This window comes from Poromitra crassiceps, assembly GCF_964638095.1.
Source record: "Poromitra crassiceps genome assembly, chromosome: 14".
In the NCBI taxonomy this organism is placed as follows: domain Eukaryota; kingdom Metazoa; phylum Chordata; class Actinopteri; order Beryciformes; family Melamphaidae; genus Poromitra; species Poromitra crassiceps.
The window spans coordinates 9,959,486-9,982,120 of record NC_139633.1 but is presented as its reverse complement, the minus strand read 5'-3'; the positions used below and the strand labels follow the sequence as shown (position 1 = coordinate 9,982,120).

Below are 22,635 nucleotides of genomic sequence, written 5' to 3'. Positions count from 1 at the left end.
ATTTTATACACACTGTCTCACTCTTTTATACACAGGTTGTTTGTCTCACTCTTTTATACACACTGTTTGTCTCACTCTTTTATACACAGGTTGTTTGTCTCACTCTTTTATACACAGGTTGTTTGTCTCACTCTTTTATACACAGGTTGTTTGTCTCACTCTTGTATACACACTATTTGTCTCACTCTTTTATACACAGGTTGTTTGTCTCACTCTTTTATACACACTGTTTGTCTCACTCTTTTATACACATGTTGTTTGTCTCACTCTTTTATACACATGTTGTTTGTCTCACTCTTTTACACACAGGTTGTTTGTCTCACTCTTTTATACACAGGTTGTTTGTCTCACTCTTTTATACACAGGTTGTTTGTCTCACTCTTTTATACACACTGTTTGTCTCACTCTTTATACACACTGTTTGTCTCACTCTTTTATACACAGGTTGTTTGCCTCACTCTTGTATACACACTGTCTCACTCTTTTATACACAGGTTGTTTGTCTCACTCTTTTATACACAGGTTGTTTGTCTCACTCTTTTATACACACTGTCTCACTCTTTTATACACATGTTGTTTGTCTCACTCTTTTATACACAGGTTGTTTGTCTCACTCTTGTATACACACTGTCTCACTCTTTTATACACAGGTTGTTTGTCTCACTCTTTTATACACAGGTTGTTTGTCTCACTCTTTTATACACAGGTTGTTTGTCTCACTCTTTTATACACACTGTTTGTCTCACTCTTTTATACACAGGTTGTTGGACAATTCCAATGAGGGTTTTCGGAACTGGGAGTTCATGACCGTTCATTGCTGGGGCGAGAGGGCAGACGGCACATGGACCCTGGAGATCACTGACTCACCCTCACTGAATCACCCGCGCAACCCTGAGGTGCTGGGTAAGGCTCAGCTACACATGTAACCCAGAGGTGCTGGGTAAGGCTCAGCTACACATGTAACCCAGAGGTGCTGGGTAAGGCTCAGCTACACATGCACGCATTTACATTAGACATGAACTCGTGTTCTTATCCAGAACTTTGAATTATTGCAACAGTAGAATAAGCTTCAATGGTAACACTTGATTTGGATCGTCTACAGAGGATTTGTGACATTTCAACAGCTTATTAGTTGACATTCAACAATTCCACAGTTTTGCTTTTACCTGTAGATGTTGTTTTAACAGCTGATTAGAGATTCAACAAACAGTTTCTGTTTGCTTCCCGTTCCACAGAGCTGCACCTAGTGTCATATGTAGGTACTGCACCTAGTGTCATATGTAGATACTGCACCTAGTGTCATACAGTATGTAGGTACTGTATGTTCATGAATTGTCACAGAGACTTTATCTGTTGAACATCTGTTCAACAGTTGAATTGTTGAATGTCAACTAATAAGCTGTAGGCGGAATATCCAAATAAAGTGTTACCGCTTCAATTCCTACAGTGTCATCAACAATTACAAGCACAACCATAAACCACACACTTTTAATGTTTGCCATCTTTTGACCCAGGCAAGCTAAAAGAGTGGATGCTGATCCTTTATGGCACAAGTGAGCACCCTTACCAGTCCTACGACACTCAGCACTCCCACTCCAGGATTTTGGAGATCCCGAGTTCAGCTCCGGAGCACCAGGTGGAAGAGGAAGATGAGTACAATGGTGAGAGGCTAGGACTTTCTAGGAATGATAGAATGTTTTTCTCCAACTTTCACATCTTCATTGAAAAGGGTATAACATTGAAATTTAAGGATGGGGAAAAAAATTCCGGAATATTAGTATACCATCATGGAATAACTTCATGCATTCCTGCAAGGAGAGGACAGAGAAAAAATAAAATTGGAATAATTAATAAAAAAAATGATGGGGGCACGGTGGTAGCACTACCGCCTCACAGCAAAAAGGTCCTGGGTTCGATTCCCGCCTGGGAAAGTTTTGACACGGGTATGTCTCTCCATGCCTTTGGTGCCTGGTGACCAGGTGGGCAGTGGGCTATCTCGTCGAAAGGGCCTTTCTGTGTGGAGTTTGTATGTTCTCCCCGTGCTCCCCTGGGGTTTCCTCCATAAATAACCCCCCACTAAAAACATGGTCGTCTGACCAGCGGCGGTTGGAAGAAGTTGGTCGCTGGGCGCTCCACTGCAGCTGCCCACTGCTCCTGGCCTGAACCATGGAGGAGGACGAGCCAGGATGGGTCAAACGCGGAAGATAAATTTCACAGAGACTCTGCATATGTGTCTGTGACTAATAAAGATGCCCGTCCCACCTAACATGTATGCTAAAAAGAGAATAATATAATTTGTAGGGATAAAAATACTTAAAATATAGTGAATTTTTGTTCAGTTGCCGTCAAGGAGTTTATCAAGGAATTAATCCCTATGTAGAATTTGATGTATTTGCATGAATGAATAAAGATTTCTTAACGTAGTTTCTGACATGATGATGATTATGTGACACCAAGGTCCATGCAACAGTGAGTGTGGAGACCAGGGCTGCGATGGACCAGATGCTGACCACTGTCTCAACTGTGTCCACTTCAGCTTGGGCAGCTTGAAAAGTGGCAGGTAAGTGGAGGGAAATGGAACTGGCCAAGGCAAAGCTGATGGTCAGAACATGCTGCCATCCCAATCGTCTTTGCTTTTCACTTTAGGTAGCAGCTTGGAGTTTTTTGAAGGAAGCAGAAATAATCTAATCAAAAACTGTGGGTTCACTCAATCAATGAGATTATCTCACCCGCCAGAGCTGCTCTGCCTGAGAAATGCTTGTAGAACTGAAACTCCAATCTGCTGTCAGCTAAGTCTCTTTGCACCTCCCTGTACCTCTTGGTAGAACCTGTGTAAGTCACTGTCCACTGGGATACTATGAGGACGCAGCGGCCCGGCGCTGTAGACGCTGTTATAAAGGCTGTGAGAAGTGCGACAGTCCGTCTGCCACCGAGTGTCTGTCCTGCCGAAGAGGCCTCTACCTCAACGAACTCAACTCCACCTGCACTGATACCTGCCCTTCATCATATTTTGCTGATGACAGTAAGTCAAAATGATTGATATATGGCGTCAACATTGGCCATTTATTACATATCAGGTATGGGCCAGTCATGGTCATTCTCCTGATATGATGCACTTTGATTGGTTATTGTATAATTGATTGATGTTACAACAATGATGAAACAAGCAAATACTAAACATGTCATCGTACCTCCGACCTGGATGGAGGACCAGGCAAGGAGCAGAGCGATGTTTGCCCTGCTGGTCCTGATGCCTCTGCATGCTCTCTATCCCAGCTCAGAGACGGTGCCTGAAGTGTCACCACACCTGCATGAGGTGCCTGAGGGACGCAGACAGGTGCACCTCCTGCAGCAAAGGCTACAGGTGCCCACTGGACAGCCACACTACCATTCATAATAACACTGGACAGCCACACTACCATTCATAATAACACTGGACAGCCACACTACCATTCATAATAACACTGGACAGCCACACTACCATTCATAATAACACTGGACAGCCACACTACCATTCATAATAACACTGGACAGCCACACTACCATTCATAATAACACTGGACAGCCACACTACCATTCATAATAACACTGGACAGCCACACTACCATTCATAATAACGCATCCTGATCACCTCCACTCATATTCTGTTTGCTTGTGTGGATCAGTCTGCCCTCCAGCCCCGCCCACAGCCCGCCCTCCAGCCCCGCCCACAGCCATTTCCAGAAATTACAAAGTCCACAGGCAAATCGGGAACCTGCCTCGTAGTTGACAACGTAACTGGCCAATATGCAGATTTTACACAGCCGTAAGTGCAGTTATTGCAAAAATAGACTCAATAAGAACAATTAAACAAGAACAGGAGTATGCACCAGCGGAAGACATTTCCGCTGTTCTTCCGAGTGGATTTGGATTCGACTGGATCAGACGCTGATTGGCTGAAGGACTGGATTTGGCGATGCTGATTGGCTGAAGGAGTTGTCTGTCAAGGCAAGTACTCCCAGCCACTGAAATCACTGTGAATGGCTTAGAGTCCAGACTGATATAAAGCCAAACAGAGTGTGAGATCATGTTCAGGATGGTTTTAACCAGGCTATCAGACTGTGATGTTGGCTTTGTGTCTGTAGTCTTGTAGAGATGACTGTGATGTTGGCTTTGTGTCTGTAGTCTGGCAGAGATGACTGTGATGTTGGCTTTGTGTCTGTAGTCTGGCAGAGATGACTGTGATGTTGGCTTTGTGTCTGTAGTCTGGCAGAGATGACTGTGATGTTGGCTTTGTGTCTGTAGTCTGGCAGAGATGACTGTGATGTTGGCTTTGTGTCTGTAGTCTGGCAGAGATGACTGTGATGTTGGCTTTGTGTCTGTAGTCTGGCAGAGATGACTGTGATGTTGGCTTTGTGTCTGTAGTCTGGCAGAGATGACTGTGATGTTGGCTTTGTGTCTGTAGTCTGGCAGAGATGACTGTGATGTTGGCTTTGTGTCTGTAGTCTGGCAGAGATGACTGTGATGTTGGCTTTGTGTCTGTAGTCTGGCAGAGATGACTGTGTTGTTGGCTTTGTGTCTGTAGTCTGGCAGAGATGAATGTGATGTTGTTGGCTTTGTGTCTGTAGTCTGGCAGGGATGACTGTGATGTTGTTGGCTTTGTGTCTGTAGTCTGGCAGAGATGACTGTGATGTTGGCTTTGTGTCTGTAGTCTGGGAGAGATGACTGTGATGTTGGCTTTGTGTCTGTAGTCTGGCAGAGATGACTGTGATGTTGTTGGCTTTGTGTCTGTAGTCTGGCAGGGATGACTTGTGTTCCCGAATGCACCAATGGAACCTTTTTCAACCTGGAGGAAATGAGGTGCAGCGCATGCCATGCCTCCTGCTGGACGTGTACAGGTCAGTGTGTTCTTAGTCTCTTAAAACAGACTGTCTCATCTACATCCGGCGAATGCAGCTATATACAGTCTGTACGTTACACCCCCAGAACATGCACAAGGAAGTTGGGAAAAAACCTTCAGACAGGAAAAAAGTTTGACGGAATCCGACCAATCACGACACGTGTGTCCACGAAGAATGCGGCATATTGGATTTTGATTGGACTAATGAGCGGAAGACCCGCCTTTCTGCGATTCTGATTGGACTAATGAGCGGAAAACCCGCCTTTCTACTTCCCATTCCGGTTGGTGCATGATTCTCCCCCACGAAGTACAGACGGTGTGGCGGAAGCATTTGAAAATTGCGGAAGCCAACTCGTCTGTTCTAAGAGACTAGTGTGTTCTCAACGTGGGGTCCGGGGCTCACCAGGGGTCCACCAGGGGTCCACCAGGGGCTTCCCAGAAGTGATCACAATAGAGTTGTGTTATCACATCTTTTTGTAGCTTCCCAGAAGCATCACGCTGGTTCCCTCGTCTGGAAGTCAATGATATTTTTGTATGAGGATTTTTCTCAGATGCCTGAAATCAGGTCTCTGCTTAACAAAAGTTTATGAAACTGCCATCTTTGTGTTCAGAAAGATCATCTTAACCGGACGTGCTAACATCCAGGTCTTCCGGACTCATTCCTGCTGTATTCTATAATGGGTCATGGAAGAAATTCTAAACTTTTGGTGAATCCGAAATGTGGAATTGGCATTTATTGACCGCTAGGCATTTCATTTATTGACAGCTACAGTAGGCATTTATTGACAGCTAAGCATTTCGCGCGCTATGCGCACTTGATTCCCTCGCAAATATTGCAGAGATTGGTTGCATTTGCATTCATTATTGCGATCGCAAAATCGCAATTTCCTAGGAAGTCTGAAATCTTGTCATCCACCATGAATCACTGAGCTTTTGCTGGCGTTGCACGAGGGAATCAATCTGATGATAATCACAAGGATTTTTTCGGTATGGATATATATCATGGTATGGCTCACGTAAAAAATATAAATATTCAAATAATATTCCTTAAAAAAGTGTTTCATGGGCGTCCGGGTAGTGTAGCGGTAGATTCCCTGCCTACCAACACACGGGTCACAGGTTCACACCCCCGTGTTACCTCCGGCTTGGTCGGGCGTCCATACAGACACGATTGGCTGTGTCTGCGGGTGGGAAGCCGAATTGAGGGTATGTGTCCTGCCCACGCACAATATTCATACAAACCACGTACAAAGAACGTACAAAGAACTCATGGTTCTTTGTGTGTCGCTGTTGGAGAAAAATATAAGTTCCATGCCATTTCCTAATCAATAAGCTATATTTGCATACACATAATTATGCTACAGTGAGTTATAATGACATGACATCTGACACATAACTAGCTTATCAAGCAGGAGAGTTATGTGTCAGATGTCATGTCATAATGTGTGAGATGTCATGTCATTGTAACTCACTGTAGCATAATTATGTGTATGCAAATATAGCTTATTGATTAGGAAATGGCATGGAACTTATATTTTTCTCCAACAGTCGCCATCTCAAGGTCAGACGTCACTCACCAGAAGCCATTTCCAATTCACACTCACCTATCCTAGCGCTCTGGTGACATCTGCCGGCCACCGGCGCAACTACACAAGCACTGAAAGTTATTCATAGTTTATTCTAAACAGCAACATTTTCTAAGCACAACATTGTCAAATGTTTGACTGGTGTCTTGTGGTTTGGAATGTGTATGACATGGTTGACAGGTCCAGGTGCAGAGGAGTGCATCCAGTGTGCCGAGGGCTTACTGCAGCAGGACTGGAGGTGTGTGCAGAGCTGTAACCCAGGCTACTACTCAGGAGAGGCAGCAGGTTTCCCTCAGAGGATGTGCCTCAAGTGAGTCATTCTCAATCTCAACAAACATGGAGAGAAATATGGACGTAGCCATCAGGACGTCACCCATTGGTTCGTGGACGTCCGTTTTGAAGTCTCCCGTTTGGCATTTAGACCGTCGCCATCTTGATTATTTGGAGCCAGAAGCAGCAAATGCGAGACCAGGGGGTATGCACTGACGATAGTCCAGGGGTGGGCAACTATTTTTCATGGGGGGCCACATGAGAAATCCAGATTGTTGCCGGGGGCCGAACAAATATTGTCATGCCGTAACCCAGGGATGGGCAACTTTGATGATAGAGAGGGCCACAAAAAAAGTCCTCGCTACCAGATTTTGCTGAGGGCTGAACGGCGCCAGCGCGAAAAAATTGGGGCATTTGAAGCCAGGTTTAGAGGAATAACTCATTTTAAATTAACAGTTGTGATGTCATTATTCAGTCTTAACTACCAATATTTGATCCTTTTCTCACTCACTCCTATGTCACCACACTCTCCCTGCAGGGCTTGAAATTAACTTTTTTCACCACCTGCCAATATGGCTGCTAGATTTTAAAGTTACCAGCCAATTAGAATTTCCACTATCCGAAATGTTTTTCTTGAAATAAACCAGAATATGAGTGGGTTAATTTAAGCATAAGTATCAGTAAGTGGCCGGGATTCTCAAAGCCTGTGTTGAGGTTCACACGAACATGCACTCTTGAAGCTAAATAAATCCAAAACCAACAAGTTAATTATTTAAATTTCTACCTCAATGTAGAACAGCCATTTCTTACACATGAGATTACTTTTGGCCTTTTAGTCATAAAGATTATTGAAAGATATTCCATATTCCAGACTGAAATGCTATAACAGAAGAATATTGGCCAGAATGACATGAACATTTGGACACTTATTCAGCGGGTATCTTGCATGTTGCGTTCAGGTGCACTGTAAAAAAAAAAAAAAAAAAAAATCTTTTTTTGCAATTCCATCGCGGGCCACACAGGGGGCCGTATGTTGCCCATGTGTGCTTTATAGTAACGTTCAGTCATAACTCATTTATAATTAAGCCCATAGTTAATGAACTAATCATGTACAAAACACACACACAGTCACATATTTTATATACTGTATATGTTGTAAGCCTAATTTTTGCCATCACAGCTGCTTTTTACATGTATGGGATAATACAGGCTAATATACAAGGTGTCCCAAGCTCTGAGTCATTATAAACTCAATTAGCTACAGAAGCTAATGTTCACATTCAGTCCTTGTATATTTCTCTCATGTGTTCATCATTCCTTTCCTCCTCTGTGTGTGTGTGATTGAGAAATGAGATGCAGGTGGTGTTCATCCTAATTGGCCTGGTCAGGTGTCAGATTGCTGCTGGCTGATTGGCTGGTGGAGAGCATTTAAGCCAGCTGATGCCATCCTGTCGCCCCTTGCTCTCCTCATTCCCAATGATGATGGCTGCTGTGCTGACTGCTGTGTTCTGTCAGGTAGGAACTGTGTGTAGACGTACTTTAGTAGTTCTGCAGAACTTTATTAAGATGTGTCTTTATCTTGGTAGACCTGTGCAGTCTAAACTGTAAATAGTTACCTTCCAGATCTACACTTTTGTACACTGTAAAAAACACTTACCCAAGTAGCAGAAAGTAGGGGGAGAAGCCCTTTAGTTTTCTGTAACATTTTCTCATGTTCATTTTGTAGGAGCTTATAGGTAAGAGCTGTGTCTCTTATTTAATCCATCATTTTCTTTTCTTAGGTAAATTTAAGGTTGGGGATTAGTTTGATTGGTTAGTTGTGTTGGGGCCATGCTGTGCTCTGAAACTAAACCTGCTACTTGTGAACTTGTGATGGTGGTTTGGCTGATCATCCTTGGGAGTGGGAAGAGTGGGGGCACTTTTGTGTTGCAGTCCGGTTCCCCGAGGCCGGTTCCTAACATAATTGGGTGCTCGTCTGCTTTTCTCATTCGTCAGCACGTCGTCTGTGAGTATGTGTGTATATATATATTTTATATGTTTGTTATATGTGGGCAGTCTTTGTGCAGGTGGTAAATGGTGTTAGTCAAGGTGCCTTTGCATGGAGCTGAGGAAGCTCATGGTGGTAAAGCTGGTGGAAATGTTTGTTGGAGGAGGAGCCGGTCAGAGGGGACCAGTAAGACTGAGGAGGGGCGTGACAAGGCAGGGCCGTCAGTAGCACAGTTTCTCCTCTTTCTGTGTAGACTGCTACCCTACAAGAGTCTCCGTACATAGACTTGCCTGTGACTCTGACTCCCAAGCCGTCTAAATCAGTGATACAGACGTATTTACAAGTGTCACAGAAACATTTCAAAGCCACATATTGAGAAGAAGGGTTCATAGCTTCTCGACGTCGGGGTTAGAAAGATCGTCGCTGCTCATAAATGCCTCTTTTCATCTGAAGTCTGTGCTGGTGATATTTTTTAACCGAGCTTTCGGCCAGAGTGGCGCTGTTGAGCGCTCTGACGGCTGGGAGCTCTAACCTGGAAAAAATATCACCAGCACAGACTTCAGATGAAAAGAGGCATTTATGAGCAGCGTCGAGCTTTCTAACACCGACGTCGAGAAGCGATGAACCCTTCTTCTCAATATGTGGCTTTGAAATGTTTCTGTGACACTTGTAAATACGTCTGTATCACTAATTTAGACGGCTTGGGAGTCAGAGTCACAGGCAAGTCTATGTACGGAGACTCTTGTAGGGTAGCATAGTCTACACAGAAAGAGGAGAAACGGTGCTACTGACGGCCCTGCCTTGTCACGCCCCCCTCAGTCTTACTGGTCCCCTCTGACCGGCTCCTCCTCCAACAAACCTCTCTCCACCAGCTTTACCACCATGAGCTTCCTCAGCTCCATGCACACCATTTACCACCTGCACAAAGACTGCCCACCAGACAAACATATAAAATATATATACTCAGACGACATGCTGACGAACGAGAAAAGCGGACGAGCCCCCAATTATGTTAGGAACCGACCTCAGGGAACGGGACAGCAACACAAAAGTGCCCCCACTCTTCCCACTCCCAAGGATGATCAGCCAAACCACCATCACAAGTTCACAAGTCGCAGGTTTAGTTTCAGAGCACAGCATGGCCCCCAACAACAAACTAATCCCCAACCCTTAAAGGGCTTCTCCCTCCTACTTTACTTGGGTAAGATGTTAGTGTACAAAAGTGTAGAGCTGGAAGTAGCTATTTACAGTTTAGACTGCACAGGTCCACCAAGATAACACATCTAAAAGTTCTGAAGAACTAAGTAGGCCTACACAGTTCCTACCTGACAGAACACAGAGTCAAAAGAGAGCCATCATAGTTGGGAATTAGGAGTATAATGAGTGGACTCCTAGTTCAATCACACACTGAGGAACAGAATGATGTGCACACATGACAAATACTCCACGGTTTAACTCTGTAGCTAATTGAGTTTTGAATGATAGGCCAAACATTTTATTTCACCAACTTCCTTTTTCTGCACTGTTTAATGGGTTTGGGGTTGCTGTCATTGCCAACGATGATGGCTGCTCTGCTGAGTCTTTGTTCTGGCAGGTAGGAACTGTGTAGGCCTACTTTGGTAGTTCTTAGAACATTAAGATCTGTCCTTGTCTGGGTAGACTTGTGCAGTCTAAAATGTAAATAGCTACCTTCCAGATCTATACTTTTTTTACACTACACTTAAGTAGCAGAAAGTAGGAGGGAGAAGCCCTTTAGTTTTGTAACATTTTCTCATGTTTATTTTGTAGGAGCTTATAGGTGAGAGCTGTGTCAATTTTTTTTAATCCATCCTTTTCTTAGGTAAGTTTAAGGTTGGCGATTAGTTTGATTTGTTGATGTTGGGGCCATGCTGTGCTCTGAAACTAAACCTGCTACTTGTGAACTTGTGATGGTGGTTTGGCTGATCATCTTTGGGAGTGGGAAGAGTGGGGGCACTTGTGTTGCCGTCCCCTTCCCCGAGGCCGGTTCCTAACATAATTAGGGGGTCGCCCGCTTTTCTCGTTAGTCAGCACGTCGTCTGAGTATATATATTTTATATGTTTGTCTGGTGGGCAGTCTTTGTGCAGGTGGTAAATGGTGTTAGTCAAGGTGCCTTTGCATGGAGCTGAGGAAGCTCATGGTGGTAAAGCTGGTGGAGATGTTTGTTAGGAGGAGCCGGTCAGAGGGGACCAGTAAGACTGAGGAGGGGCGTGACAAGGCAGGGCCATCAGTAGCACCGTTTCTCCTTTCTGTGTAGACTGCTACCCTACAAGAGTCCTGTCTCCGTACATAGACTTGCCTGTGACTCCCAAGCCGTCTAAATCAGTGATACAGACGTATTTACAAGTGTCACAGAAACATTTCAAAGCCACATATTGAGAAGGGTTCATAGCTTCTCGACGTCGGGGTTAGAAAGCTCGACGCTGCTCATAAATGCCTCTTTTCATCTGAAGTCTGTGCTGGTGATATTTTTTCCGGGTTAGAGCTCTCAGCCGTCACAGCGCCACTCTGGCCAAAGGCTCGGTAAAAAATATCACCAGCACAGACTTCAGATGAAAAGAGGCATTTATGAGCAGCGTCGAGCTTTCTAACCCCGATGTCGAGAAGCTATGAACTCTTCTTCTCAATATGTGGCTTTGAAATGTTTCTGTGACACTTGTAAATACGTCTGTATTGCTGATTTAGACGGCTTGGGAGTCAGAGTGACAGGCAAGTCTATGTACGGAGACTCTTGTAGGGTAGCAGTCTACACAGAAAGAGGAGAAACGGTGCTACTGATGGCCCTGCCTTGTCACGCCCCTCCTCAGTCTTACTGGTCCCCTCTGACCGGCTCCTCCTCCAACAAACATCTCCACCAGCTTTACCACCATGAGCTTCCTCAGCTCCATGCAAAGGCACCTTGACTAATACCATTTACCACCTGCACAAAGACTGCCCACCAGACAAACATAAAATATATATACACACACACACTCACAGACGACGTGCTGACGAATGAGAAAAGCAGACGAGCACCCAATTATGTTAGGAACCCCTCGGGGAACCCGACCGCAACACAAAAGTGCCCCCACTCTTCCCACTCCCAAGGATGATCAGCCAAACCACCATCACAAGTTCACAAGTAGCAGGTTTAGTTTCAGAGCACAGCATGGCCCCAACACAACTAACCAATCAAACTAATCCCCAACCTTAAATTTACCTAAGAAAAGAAAATTATGGATTAAATAAGAGACACAGCTCTTACCTATAAGCTCCTACAAAATAAACATGAGAAAATGTTACAAAAAACTAAAGGGCTTCTCCCCCTACTTTCTGCTACTTGGGTAAGTGTTATTTACAGTGTACAAAAGTGTAGATCTGGAAGGTAACTATTTACAGTTTAGACTGCACAGGTCTACCAAGATAAAGACACATCTTAATAAAGTTCTGCAGAACTACTAAAGTAGGTCTACACACAGTTCCTACCTGACAGAACACAGCAGTCAGCACAGCAGCCATCATCATTGGGAATGAGGAGAGCAAGGGGCGACAGGATGGCATCAGCTGGCTTAAATGCTCTCCACCAGCCAATCAGCCAGCAGCAATCTGACACCTGACCAGGCCAATTAGGAAGAACACCACCTGCATCTCATTTCTCAATCACACACACACAGAGGAGGAAAGGAACGATGAACACATGAGAGAATGTGAACATTAGCTTCTGTAGATAATTGAGTTTATAATGACTCAGAGCTTGGGACACCTTGTATATTAGCCTGTATTATCCCATACATGTAAAAAGCAGCTGTGATGGCAAAAATTAGGCTTACAACATATACAGTATATAAAATATGTGACTGTGTGTGTGTTTTGTACATGATTAGTTCATTAACTATGGGCTTAATTATAAATGAGTTATGACTGAACGTTACTATAAAGCACACATGGGCAACATACGGCCCCCTGTGTGGCCCGCGATGGAATTGCAAAAAAAGTTTTTTTTTTTTTTTTTTTTTTTTTTTTTACAGTGCACCTGAACGCAACATGCAAGATACCCGCTGAATAAGTGTCCAAATGTTCATGTCATTCTGGCCAATATTCTTCTGTTATAGCATTTCAGTCTGGAATATGGAATATCTTTCAATAATCTTTATGACTAAAAGGCCAAAAGTAATCTCATGTGTAAGAAATGGCTGTTCTACATTGAGGTAGAAATTTAAATAATTAACTTGTTGGTTTTGGATTTATTTAGCTTCAAGAGTGCATGTTCGTGTGAACCTCAACACAGGCTTTGAGAATCCCGGCCACTTACTGATACTTATGCTTAAATTAACCCACTCATATTCTGGTTTATTTCAAGAATTTTTTTTTGGATAGTGGAAATTCTAATTGGCTGGTAACTTTAAAATCTAGCAGCCACATTGGCAGGTGGTGAAAAAAGTTAATTTCAAGCCCTGCAGGGAGAGTGTGGTGACATAGGAGTGAGTGAGAAAAGGATCAAATATTGGTCTGAATAATGACATCACAACTCTTAATTTAAAATTAGTTATTCCTCTAAACCTGGCTTCAAATGCCCCAATTTTTTCGCGCTGGCGCCGTTCAGCCCTCAGCAAAATCTGGTAGCAAGGACTTTTTTTGTGGCCCTCTCTATCATCAAAGTTGCCCATCCCTGGGTTACGGCATGACAATATTTGTTCGGCCCCCGGCAACAATCTGGATTTCTCATGTGGCCCCCCATGAAAAATAGTTGCCCACCCCTGTGTTAGAGGGTACACACAGGATAATACTGTCACAGAGGACTAAGAGATGATTTACCATCTAAGGCAGGGGTGGGCAACTATTTTTCATGGGGGGCCACATGAGAAACCCAGATTGTTGCCGGGGGCCGAACAAATATTGTCATGCGGTAACCCATGGATGGGCAACTTTGATGATAGAGAGGGCCACAAAAAAATGTCCTCGCTACCAGATTTTGCTGAGGGCTGAACGGCGCCAGCACGAAAAATTTGGGGCATTTGAAGCCAGGTTTAGAGGAATAACTCATTTTAAATTAACAATTGTGATGTCATTATTCAGTCTTAACCACCAATATTTGATCCTTTTCCTCACTCACTCCTATGTCACCACCTGCTCTCCCTGCAGGGCTTGAAATTAACTTTTTTCACCACCTGCCAATATGGCTGCTAGATTTTAAAGTTACCAGCCAATTAGAATTTCCACTAGCCGAAATGTTTTTCTTGAAATAAACCAGAATATGAGTGGGTTAATTTAAGCATAAGTATCAGTAAGTGGCCCGGGATTCTCAAAGCCTGTGTTGAGGGTCACACAAGAACAAAAATGCACTCTTGAAGCTAAATAAATCCAAAACCAACAAGTTAATTATTTAAATTTCTACTTCAATGTAGAACAGTCATTTCTTACACATGAGATTACTTTTAGCCTTTTAGTCATAAATATTATTGAAAGATATTCCATATTTCAGACTGAAATGCTATAACAGAAGAGTATTGCCCAGAATGACATGAACATTTGGACAATTATTCAGCGGGTATATTGCATGTTGCGTTCAAGTGCACTGTAAAAAAAAAAAAACTTTTTTGCAATTCCATCGCGGGCCACACAGGGGGCGCCCGCGGGCCGCATACGGCCCGCAGGCCGTATGTTGCCCATGTATGCGATAGTCCCTTGAGGACTGAAACGTTTGCTGCTTGTTTGTTTATATCCCGAAGTAAAATGATCTCTTATCAAGACTCCTAGTCTACATGTGTTTTCTGTCTGCGAGTCCTTTTCCGCTTTTTGACTTTCATCTCTGAGTACCGCACCAGAATTAAGACGTTTTTGGACTGATGACAAGTGCGCAGCTCTTCTTCTGCTCATCACGAGACCAGGGTTTTGCCACAGAGCCGCAATCACTGTCAATCACACCTTTAATGTCTATTTGACTCTAAATTGGACCATAACTTACAAAAGGAACCATCAACTCTTTAGGAAAGTGTTTATTGACATCATAAATCAAGTGAGAAGTCGTTATTATTCATGTGAAAATGACCCTACTAATCGGCCATTAGCCTTGTTCACTTCCCACCCAATTCACCCATTTTGTGTCTAAAATGCCGAAAGTAACACAGGTGCAAGCAAAACAGTAAAGCGGGCCCTGGCACTCGATCACCAAATGGATTGGAAGACTTCTCACGACTCCTTCTAAGTGTTAGAAACATTATGGCATTATTGATTGTTCATCATACAGAGGGCAAAATTACCGTACAAGTACGATAATTGTCGTATTCCTGGCAACGCTGTAAGCACTGTTTATTTATCTTTCTTTTCATTAGAATGATTAAAGCTCGATGATGTCACTCTGTCTGTCCAGGTGTGATGATGTCACTCTGTCTGTCCAGGTGTGAGGAGAACTGTCTGACGTGCGATGGCCCAGGGACAACTTGTACCAGATGCAAAGAGAGCTACAGTCTGGCCAGTGCCACTTGCATTCTGAATGCAACCTGTAACAATGGTGAGTTTTAATCTTCACAAACTGTGAAAATGACGTTTTTGTATAGTATTGCAGAGCATTTATCGAGATGCGTATTATATTGTCTGAGAGAGAAAGATCTCTCTCTCACACACACACACACACACACACACACACACACACACACACACACACACACACACACACACACACACACACACACACACACACACACACACACACACACACACACACACACACACACACACACACACACACACACACACACACACACACACACACACACACTATATACGCTACTAGGTTTTGTCTTGGGTCTTCCTCCTGTCCTCCCCAATCTTTTGAGTCAGCAGCCACCAGTGGACTGGAGGGAGGGGAGAAAACACAGTTCACTAATCTCCTCTACCGGCAATAGATTATATAAAACGACTCATTCTTGTAGTATAAAGCATTATAACACCAAGCTATGCAAAGTGGCAAAGCGTTTGTTCTGCATGTTTCATAAAAGTTGGTTTGGTGCCTCTGGTCTGGTCTTTCAGCGGATGAGGTGTTCTGTGAGATGGTGAAGTCCAACCGGCTCTGTGAGAAGAAGCTCTTCCGTCAGTTCTGCTGCCGCACCTGTCTGATGACTGGGTGAGGAAGCCACCAACTAGAGCTATATCCTCCCATCTAGATTCTTCTATTACTTTAAGTCGGTGCTGGAGAGAGAAGAAGAGAAAACAACTAAAACACTTTGCACCCAGCGCAAGGGCCAGGGTTATCTTTGCTAGTTTCTAGCACTCAAAATCTCCCTTTTTCCCCTTTGAATTACCACTGGGTCAAAGGACGTAGTGAACCAGTGGGTCAATACATCAAAGGACGTAGTGAACCAGTGGTAATTAAAAGAAAATAAATCGATTTTGAGCGCTAGAAACTGGCAAAGATAACCCTGGCCCTTGCACTGGGTGTAAGATATGGCTCAAATGTCCATTTTGAAAAGATAATCATTACCTGATGTTAATCATTTAATATATCAGTACATTTCGAACAGATAATCATTACCTGATGTTAATCATTCAATATATCGGTACATACGGAGAATTCCTTCTGTAAAGATGTTATTACTGTACAACACGTCCTCATACCGAAACGACAGAATACACGGAAGGCTATTTCCACTGACTCCCAAAATGACATATGCGCGAATTGACACGGGCACCTTCCTGGTTCGACGTCATTTTTCCAGGCCTGGCGAGTCGAGCCACCTCAAGGCGCCACACGAGGCGCTGCGGGCCAACTGAGTGGCGCTCCAGCCTAGCCGCGGGTCGCGCTCGGCCGGCCCGGTGGCATGGCACCGTTTCCTGGTTGAAAACGGCGCCACATTTCGTGGTTCTGTTTAGGCAAGTAAAACAAGGTTGGTTTAAGTTCTTAAAGAACTGAACACATGGCGGGACACGAACCCGGCCCGCGTGAAAGGCAAGGAATCTACCGGTTTGCCACTCCCACCCATTCACCCTACTGCACCCCATCATATTTGTATACACCAGATCGGCAATACATCATTTTGTAGGTGGCTGCTGGCGGCACATGAAAACACAAGGCTCTCCCCGTTGACTTCAATGTAAAATAGCACTACCCCAAACAATTATAGAAAAATAACAGAATCAATCTCGTTTATTAATCACCCCAAAACACCATGACATGACAATAATCGTCTGGCCATAGAATGGGCAAGATACATCGGAAATATTACTTTGACCCATCTAAAATCATGTGACTCCTGATGTGACGTTCTTTTTTACAGCCCCGTGACTCGTCACTCTAGTAGTAGCCGCCAAGTAGCCCGGGTACAATGACGCTGGGCTCCGCGAATCACGGGGCTGTAAGAAAAGAGTCACATGATTTTAGATGGGTCAAAGTCATATTTCCAGTGTATCTTGCCCATTCTATGGCCAGACGAGTTGTAATTATTGTCATGTCATGGTGTTTTGAGGTCATTAATAAAGGAGATTGATTTTTCTATAAATGTTTTGGGTAGTGCTATTTTACATTTAAGTCAACTGGGAGAGGCTTGTGTTTTCCCCCTAAAAGGGGTGGGGCCTAATTGCCGATCTGATGCATATTGCACTCCCATGCACTTTCAGCAGTTACTCTTTACTCACATGACAGCAAGAGGTCGCAAATGACAACATTGGCTGTTTTAATACCCTGGAAAAGAGACCTGTTGTTTTTCTTGTGAGGATGGTCTGTACTATAAGTTAGCTACCAGCATTTATAATGTCATATTTGTTTTCATTGTGTGGTATTTTTTCCCCAATATTTGATTTTACCTCTTTATTTTACCCTTGACCTTGTCAAGATAGGCCAGAAACGGGTCCCAGACAGTTGCTTTTTTGTTGTGAGTTGGTCCTCGGGAACCTGAGTCTCTCCATCTGTATAACAGAGATCATGTCCGTTAACCACAACTGAAATGAAGGTGAAGAATGAGTCTTTTGGCGACAGTTGTCCGATGGGTCAGAGACCGTTGCACAGCTGCAGGGACGTTCAGAGAGTCTCTGAGCAGCCCAAGTTGGCAAGTTCTGCTTCCAGCTAAAGGGTTATTTTGTAGGCCTTAGAGTACCAGTCAAATATTTTGGCCCAGGATCCCATTAGTGAAGGGCATAACCAAAAGGCATGAGACAATGTGCCCTCTGACACCTGACACACAGTGGTGAGACAGAAGGGTAGATCTTATGCAACTTATGCTTAGAATAGTGAAGACGATGAATGACTTTAAATTGGATCAGCTGGTGTCTGAGCAGAGTTGTATCACAGACAGACTCCTATCCCATATAATGTCAGATAAATCAATACCAAGTTCCCCCTGCCACGCTTCTCTAATCCTCTCAATAGAGGCTGTGGTGCAGTTGTCAAACAGACATACAAATCTAGAAATGTGATGCTTGGATTGAGGAGGGCTCAGCAAAACATAAAAAAAGCATGCTCATCTGGGAGCGCTACATTTTGTGGTATTGATCATATTGTACAAGTAGCTTCACTTTGGAGTGAAGATGGTAGATGTGAAGAAGATATTTTTTAAAGTGGCCATTTTTGTAAACCATGTGCAACATGTACAGTAGAACATGTACAAATAGTTCATTTTGTACTGCAAGACTGCATCATTGCAAAGGTGCATAATGAAACTCACTATAGGAACCAGTTTTCATTCAAATGTAATAAAGGAGTTGGTAGCTTATTATCTGATTGAGCAAGGGCCATTATTGATATTTAGATCTGTTTTTGTTGCAAAATTAAAAAGAATGTCTATGAAAAGTTTTTATAGAGAAATCTTAAAAGAAAATACACTTTCATTTCAAACGCTGTTCTTGTACATTTAGCCTATGTGATGTTTTTCCATTTGTTTTACTGTGTTTAAAGGACTGAAATAAATATCTTTATGTCTCATATATGTTGTGCTACTGTACAAAATGTATGTGATATTTTTTGTCACTACGCTTCTGTCCTGATCACTTTGAAGGCAGCATAGGCCGTGTAGACAGCCTACGCTGCCTCTGATTGTTCAAGCTGTTCATACAAGGCACAAGTTGAAGAGCAGTGTTAGACTTTCTGAACTGTTAAAACACACAGCGTGTGTTTCCTGTGTCTTTCAGGGAAGTGTCTGAAAATGTTTAATGGTATTAGAAAAAGGAAAAAAAGTGCAGATAATTATAGTTTTGTAATAATAACACTAAGTAATAGACCCTGTCACTGTTTGTAAACAGCGATGACGTATTTCATGGGCGGAGCCGAACTCGTTGCAGAAAGTTACAACTAGCGGTTCAGCTGTCATAGAAATATGGAAGATCCTGACGGCTCCTCCACGTATGTTAAAGCTTTGCCAGCAACAGACAGATTACTTTACACAAATAAGATAACTCTTTCAATGGGGTGAGGGTTCCGACCTGTACTCACTGTCAGGATGGGTCTAGGATCCAAACATCGCCAAAGTTGCAGTGCCGGACATCATCATATTCCTAGTGGGAATGTCCAGGGTCTATACGCATACGGCACAAGACGTCTTTTTCCTGTATTCCGGGGATCTCTCTCGTTTCAACTTGAGTTCCGCTGAGTTTTGGATACCGCGATGTGTGCGCAGCTAACCCTGTGACATCCACTCTAAAAGGGTCTATACATTAAATTAAATTCACAATAAACTCACATGCTCTCATCACATACCACCAGGCTAGGCCTAGGCCCCAGCAACAGCTCAGCTACCAGCAGGCCAGGCCTAGGCCCCAGCAACAGCTCAGCTACCAGCAGGCCAGGCCTAGGCCCCAGCAACAGCTCAGCTACCAGCAGGCCAGGCCTAGGCCCCAGCAACAGCTCAGCTACCACCAGGCCAGGCCTAGGCCCCAGCAACAGCTCAGCTACCACCACCAGGCCAGGCCTAGGCCCCAGCAACAGCTCAGCTACCACCAGGCCAGGCCTAGGAGAGCAGGTGCTGATATGGTGGTGAGTGAGAAAAGAAGCTAATATTGATGGTTAAGAGTAAGACCATGACATCACAACAGTCTAATCCTAATGTTAATTTAAAATGAGATATTCCTCTAAATCTGGCTTCAAATGGCCAAAATTCATGCGATATCCTTTCATGGGGACCAGAATCCCGGGTGACGCCCCTGTCTATGGGCCAGACTCACGACTGATACTCTTTCGTTTCTCTCATATCGGAGTCAAGCTACTGCAATCATTTGGACCTTGGTTTTGATGTTATTGTTTTATGTAAGCTAATGGTAACAGAATCCATGTGTTTGCATACCCTCAATGTCCAATTTGTAAGCTTCCTCCCCACCATCTTACATAAAATTGCCAAAGTGCCATCTGTCTGCGATTTTGGCCTTTTCCCTTTTTGACCACGTGCACAGGCTGTGCAGTGCCTGGTCACGAGAAGGCATTTTGGGGTGATGTCATCAGTGCCAAACTTGGGCTGCTGAAATGGTGATGTCATCAGTGATGTGATTTGTGCCAAACTTGGGCTGTTGAAAGATGTAGATTCCTCGAATGGACTTGAGTTGCATGTCGTCGCCTGGTTGCTACATGACGCATGTGGTCCTGGGCTGAAGTTACTTTTTTTTTTTTACAAAAACAGGACAGTGTGCCATGGAAATTCAGTGTCTTTATTATAGCCAAGGAGGGAAAGAAGACTACAGCACAGGCTAGTAATCACCTGTACAGCTCCTAACAGCTTTACATTAGCCGACTGGTGGATGTGAGCAATTTGAGTTAGTAACAGTACAGGTGTACAGGTCGTACAGGTGGAGAAGGGCTGTTACAGCCGTGAGAATACAAGCCAACGTGGAGCCTGAGTGCCTGCAGAGGTCCTGAGATAGATTGGCTGGGAGAGGGACTGCTGTCATCCCCACATTATAGTGCGGTATCCAGGAACGATGAACAGAATGTATTTTTTCATCGATTCTCATGAGTTTTTGAGAATGTACATTGAGAGATTCACATGTTTCAATGTCCTAAGGGTCATAAAGCTCACTGCATAAATGAAGAAAAAGACCAAAGTTGGAGAGGTTTTCTTTTTTTCTTTTCCCCTGGCAGCAGTGTTATCTAATCTAAGGAGGTATAAAACGTTTTTTTTTTAAAATCTATACTACAATGGTTTCCCAAATCCAGCAGCCCACTTTCACTATTTTACCACCAGCCAACTACCGTAGATGCTTTAACAAGGACTCCAAATCATGGTTAGTTACCAGTAGACGACCTCAGACACAGGAAAGATGTACTTTTATTGACCTGTTTTTATGGCAATTTCCCAGCTTAAAATTTGGAAGAAGTCTAAATTGACTCTCGCCTTCACTCCCTTCCAACTGTGATGTATCAATAACATGTATACAGTATAAAGAAAAAACAACAACACATTTTCCCAATCTAAATAGCCCGTAGCCCAGTCATCCCTTTACACTTGATGACCTAGGTAAGTGATGAGCGAGATGATGGAGAAATGAGAGGAGAGAAGGAGAGAAAGCTCTTTTAAGCCCATGTCACACCAACCAAACATTCTACAACAAACACAGATGTTTATTTGCTATGCTCCTTTCTGTCTGTCCTTGTTTGGAGATGTTTGCCAGGGCTCCAGACTAACTTTTTACACTAGGTGCACCGGTGCACCTTAATTTTTAATTTAGGTGCACCCACATTTTTCACTACGCCTTTTGGCACCGCAATAATAAATTTTAAGCATTAACTTCTTTGTCATTTTGTAGACATATTGGCAATTTCTTAAAGTGATACGTTCAAATATTTTCATGTAAATAAATGTCTGTTAAGTCACTATCACCAACTGACTTAACACAAGGGGGATTGAGCCTATGGCCAACTGATGGAAGCCTTTGCATTTTAAGTATTGCAGCATTTATGAACTGGGTGTCTGTGGTGTGATTATCACCTTACATTATGCTCCTAAAGTGACAAAGTTAGGAGGACATAAAGATTTTAAGGACACAACGATTAATCTCTGATAGATTACAATTTAGTTTAATTAAATTAAAGTACCGTATTCTCATGATGTACCATTAATTTCTTACCAGAATGACTCAATGCAGCTCATTGGCTTTTGTCATTAAATTATCATTAACCATTTATGTAGTCATCTGTTGTTTGCCTAACATTATGTGTTATAGGTAGTCATGATTGTGAACATTCACGTTACTGTGATTAGCATTGCAGTGACATATCCCACAGTGTGCCTGTGAAATTATAATCTAGTACTGCACAGTGAAAAACACTGCAGAGGCTATCACCTAACGTTGCTTTCCATAGCCAAACCATAGTAGATACAGTAGCTGCTCTTAGATGGTCTGAGAACATAGCCATATTGTCAACAACACATTTTAGCGATCTTGAATTACATGTTGGGTAACGTTATTATTCCTAGAATTTGCTTGATAGTTATAGTTAGCGAGATGCTAACATTAGACGCTAAAGATGTCATTGTCACGCTAGCCAGCTGAAGCCGTAGCTTTGTCTCCCGCGTACAAAACCATCGCTGACACATTTTAATTCCATGATTTCCATCTGTTTGTGACTCCGAGTCGGGACCAGTGAGCCAGGGTGAATGGCTGGCTGCAGACAGTCCTGCATTCGACTAGCAATAAAGAACGATACAAGTTCCAGTTGGATTTTCAAAATAAAACGATTCTGCACAAGCCTAAAAGCACTCCGAAGCAATTGAAAACATTTTCTTTTTGTATTTCCGTCTTTGCGTGTGTGCCTGATGAGGGGGGAGAAATTGACATAGCGCGGTGCATGAGTGGGGCGGTAGAGAGAGACAGGAAGACGCTACCAATTCCCAGGGTACCCCGGTGCGTGTTATAAAAATATTTAGGCGCACTGGCAGATTTTAAGGTGGGAAAATGCATGTAAATAGGCACACTCTGGAGCCCTGTTTGCTCAGATTCG

The 22,635-nt window shown here is 43.5% G+C and overlaps 1 protein-coding gene across 1 annotated transcript in view; it reads left to right on the top strand.

The window, feature by feature from the left end:
* pcsk6 (proprotein convertase subtilisin/kexin type 6) overlaps positions 1 to 15,863 on the top strand; it is a gene marked incomplete at its 5' end in the record, with an annotated part of 41,847 nt that extends 25,984 nt beyond the window's left edge. Inside the window, 9 exons of the mRNA XM_083650388.1 lie at positions 761 to 903; positions 1,515 to 1,661; positions 2,458 to 2,560; positions 2,826 to 3,022; positions 3,277 to 3,364; positions 4,774 to 4,877; positions 6,646 to 6,775; positions 15,119 to 15,231; positions 15,750 to 15,863. Coding sequence (XP_083506514.1) covers positions 761 to 903; positions 1,515 to 1,661; positions 2,458 to 2,560; positions 2,826 to 3,022; positions 3,277 to 3,364; positions 4,774 to 4,877; positions 6,646 to 6,775; positions 15,119 to 15,231; positions 15,750 to 15,847 — 1,123 coding nt within the window. The 3' untranslated portion in view covers positions 15,848 to 15,863. The remainder of the gene's footprint in view (positions 1 to 760; positions 904 to 1,514; positions 1,662 to 2,457; positions 2,561 to 2,825; positions 3,023 to 3,276; positions 3,365 to 4,773; positions 4,878 to 6,645; positions 6,776 to 15,118; positions 15,232 to 15,749) is intronic.
* Between the last annotated feature and the right edge of the window lie 6,772 nt (positions 15,864 to 22,635).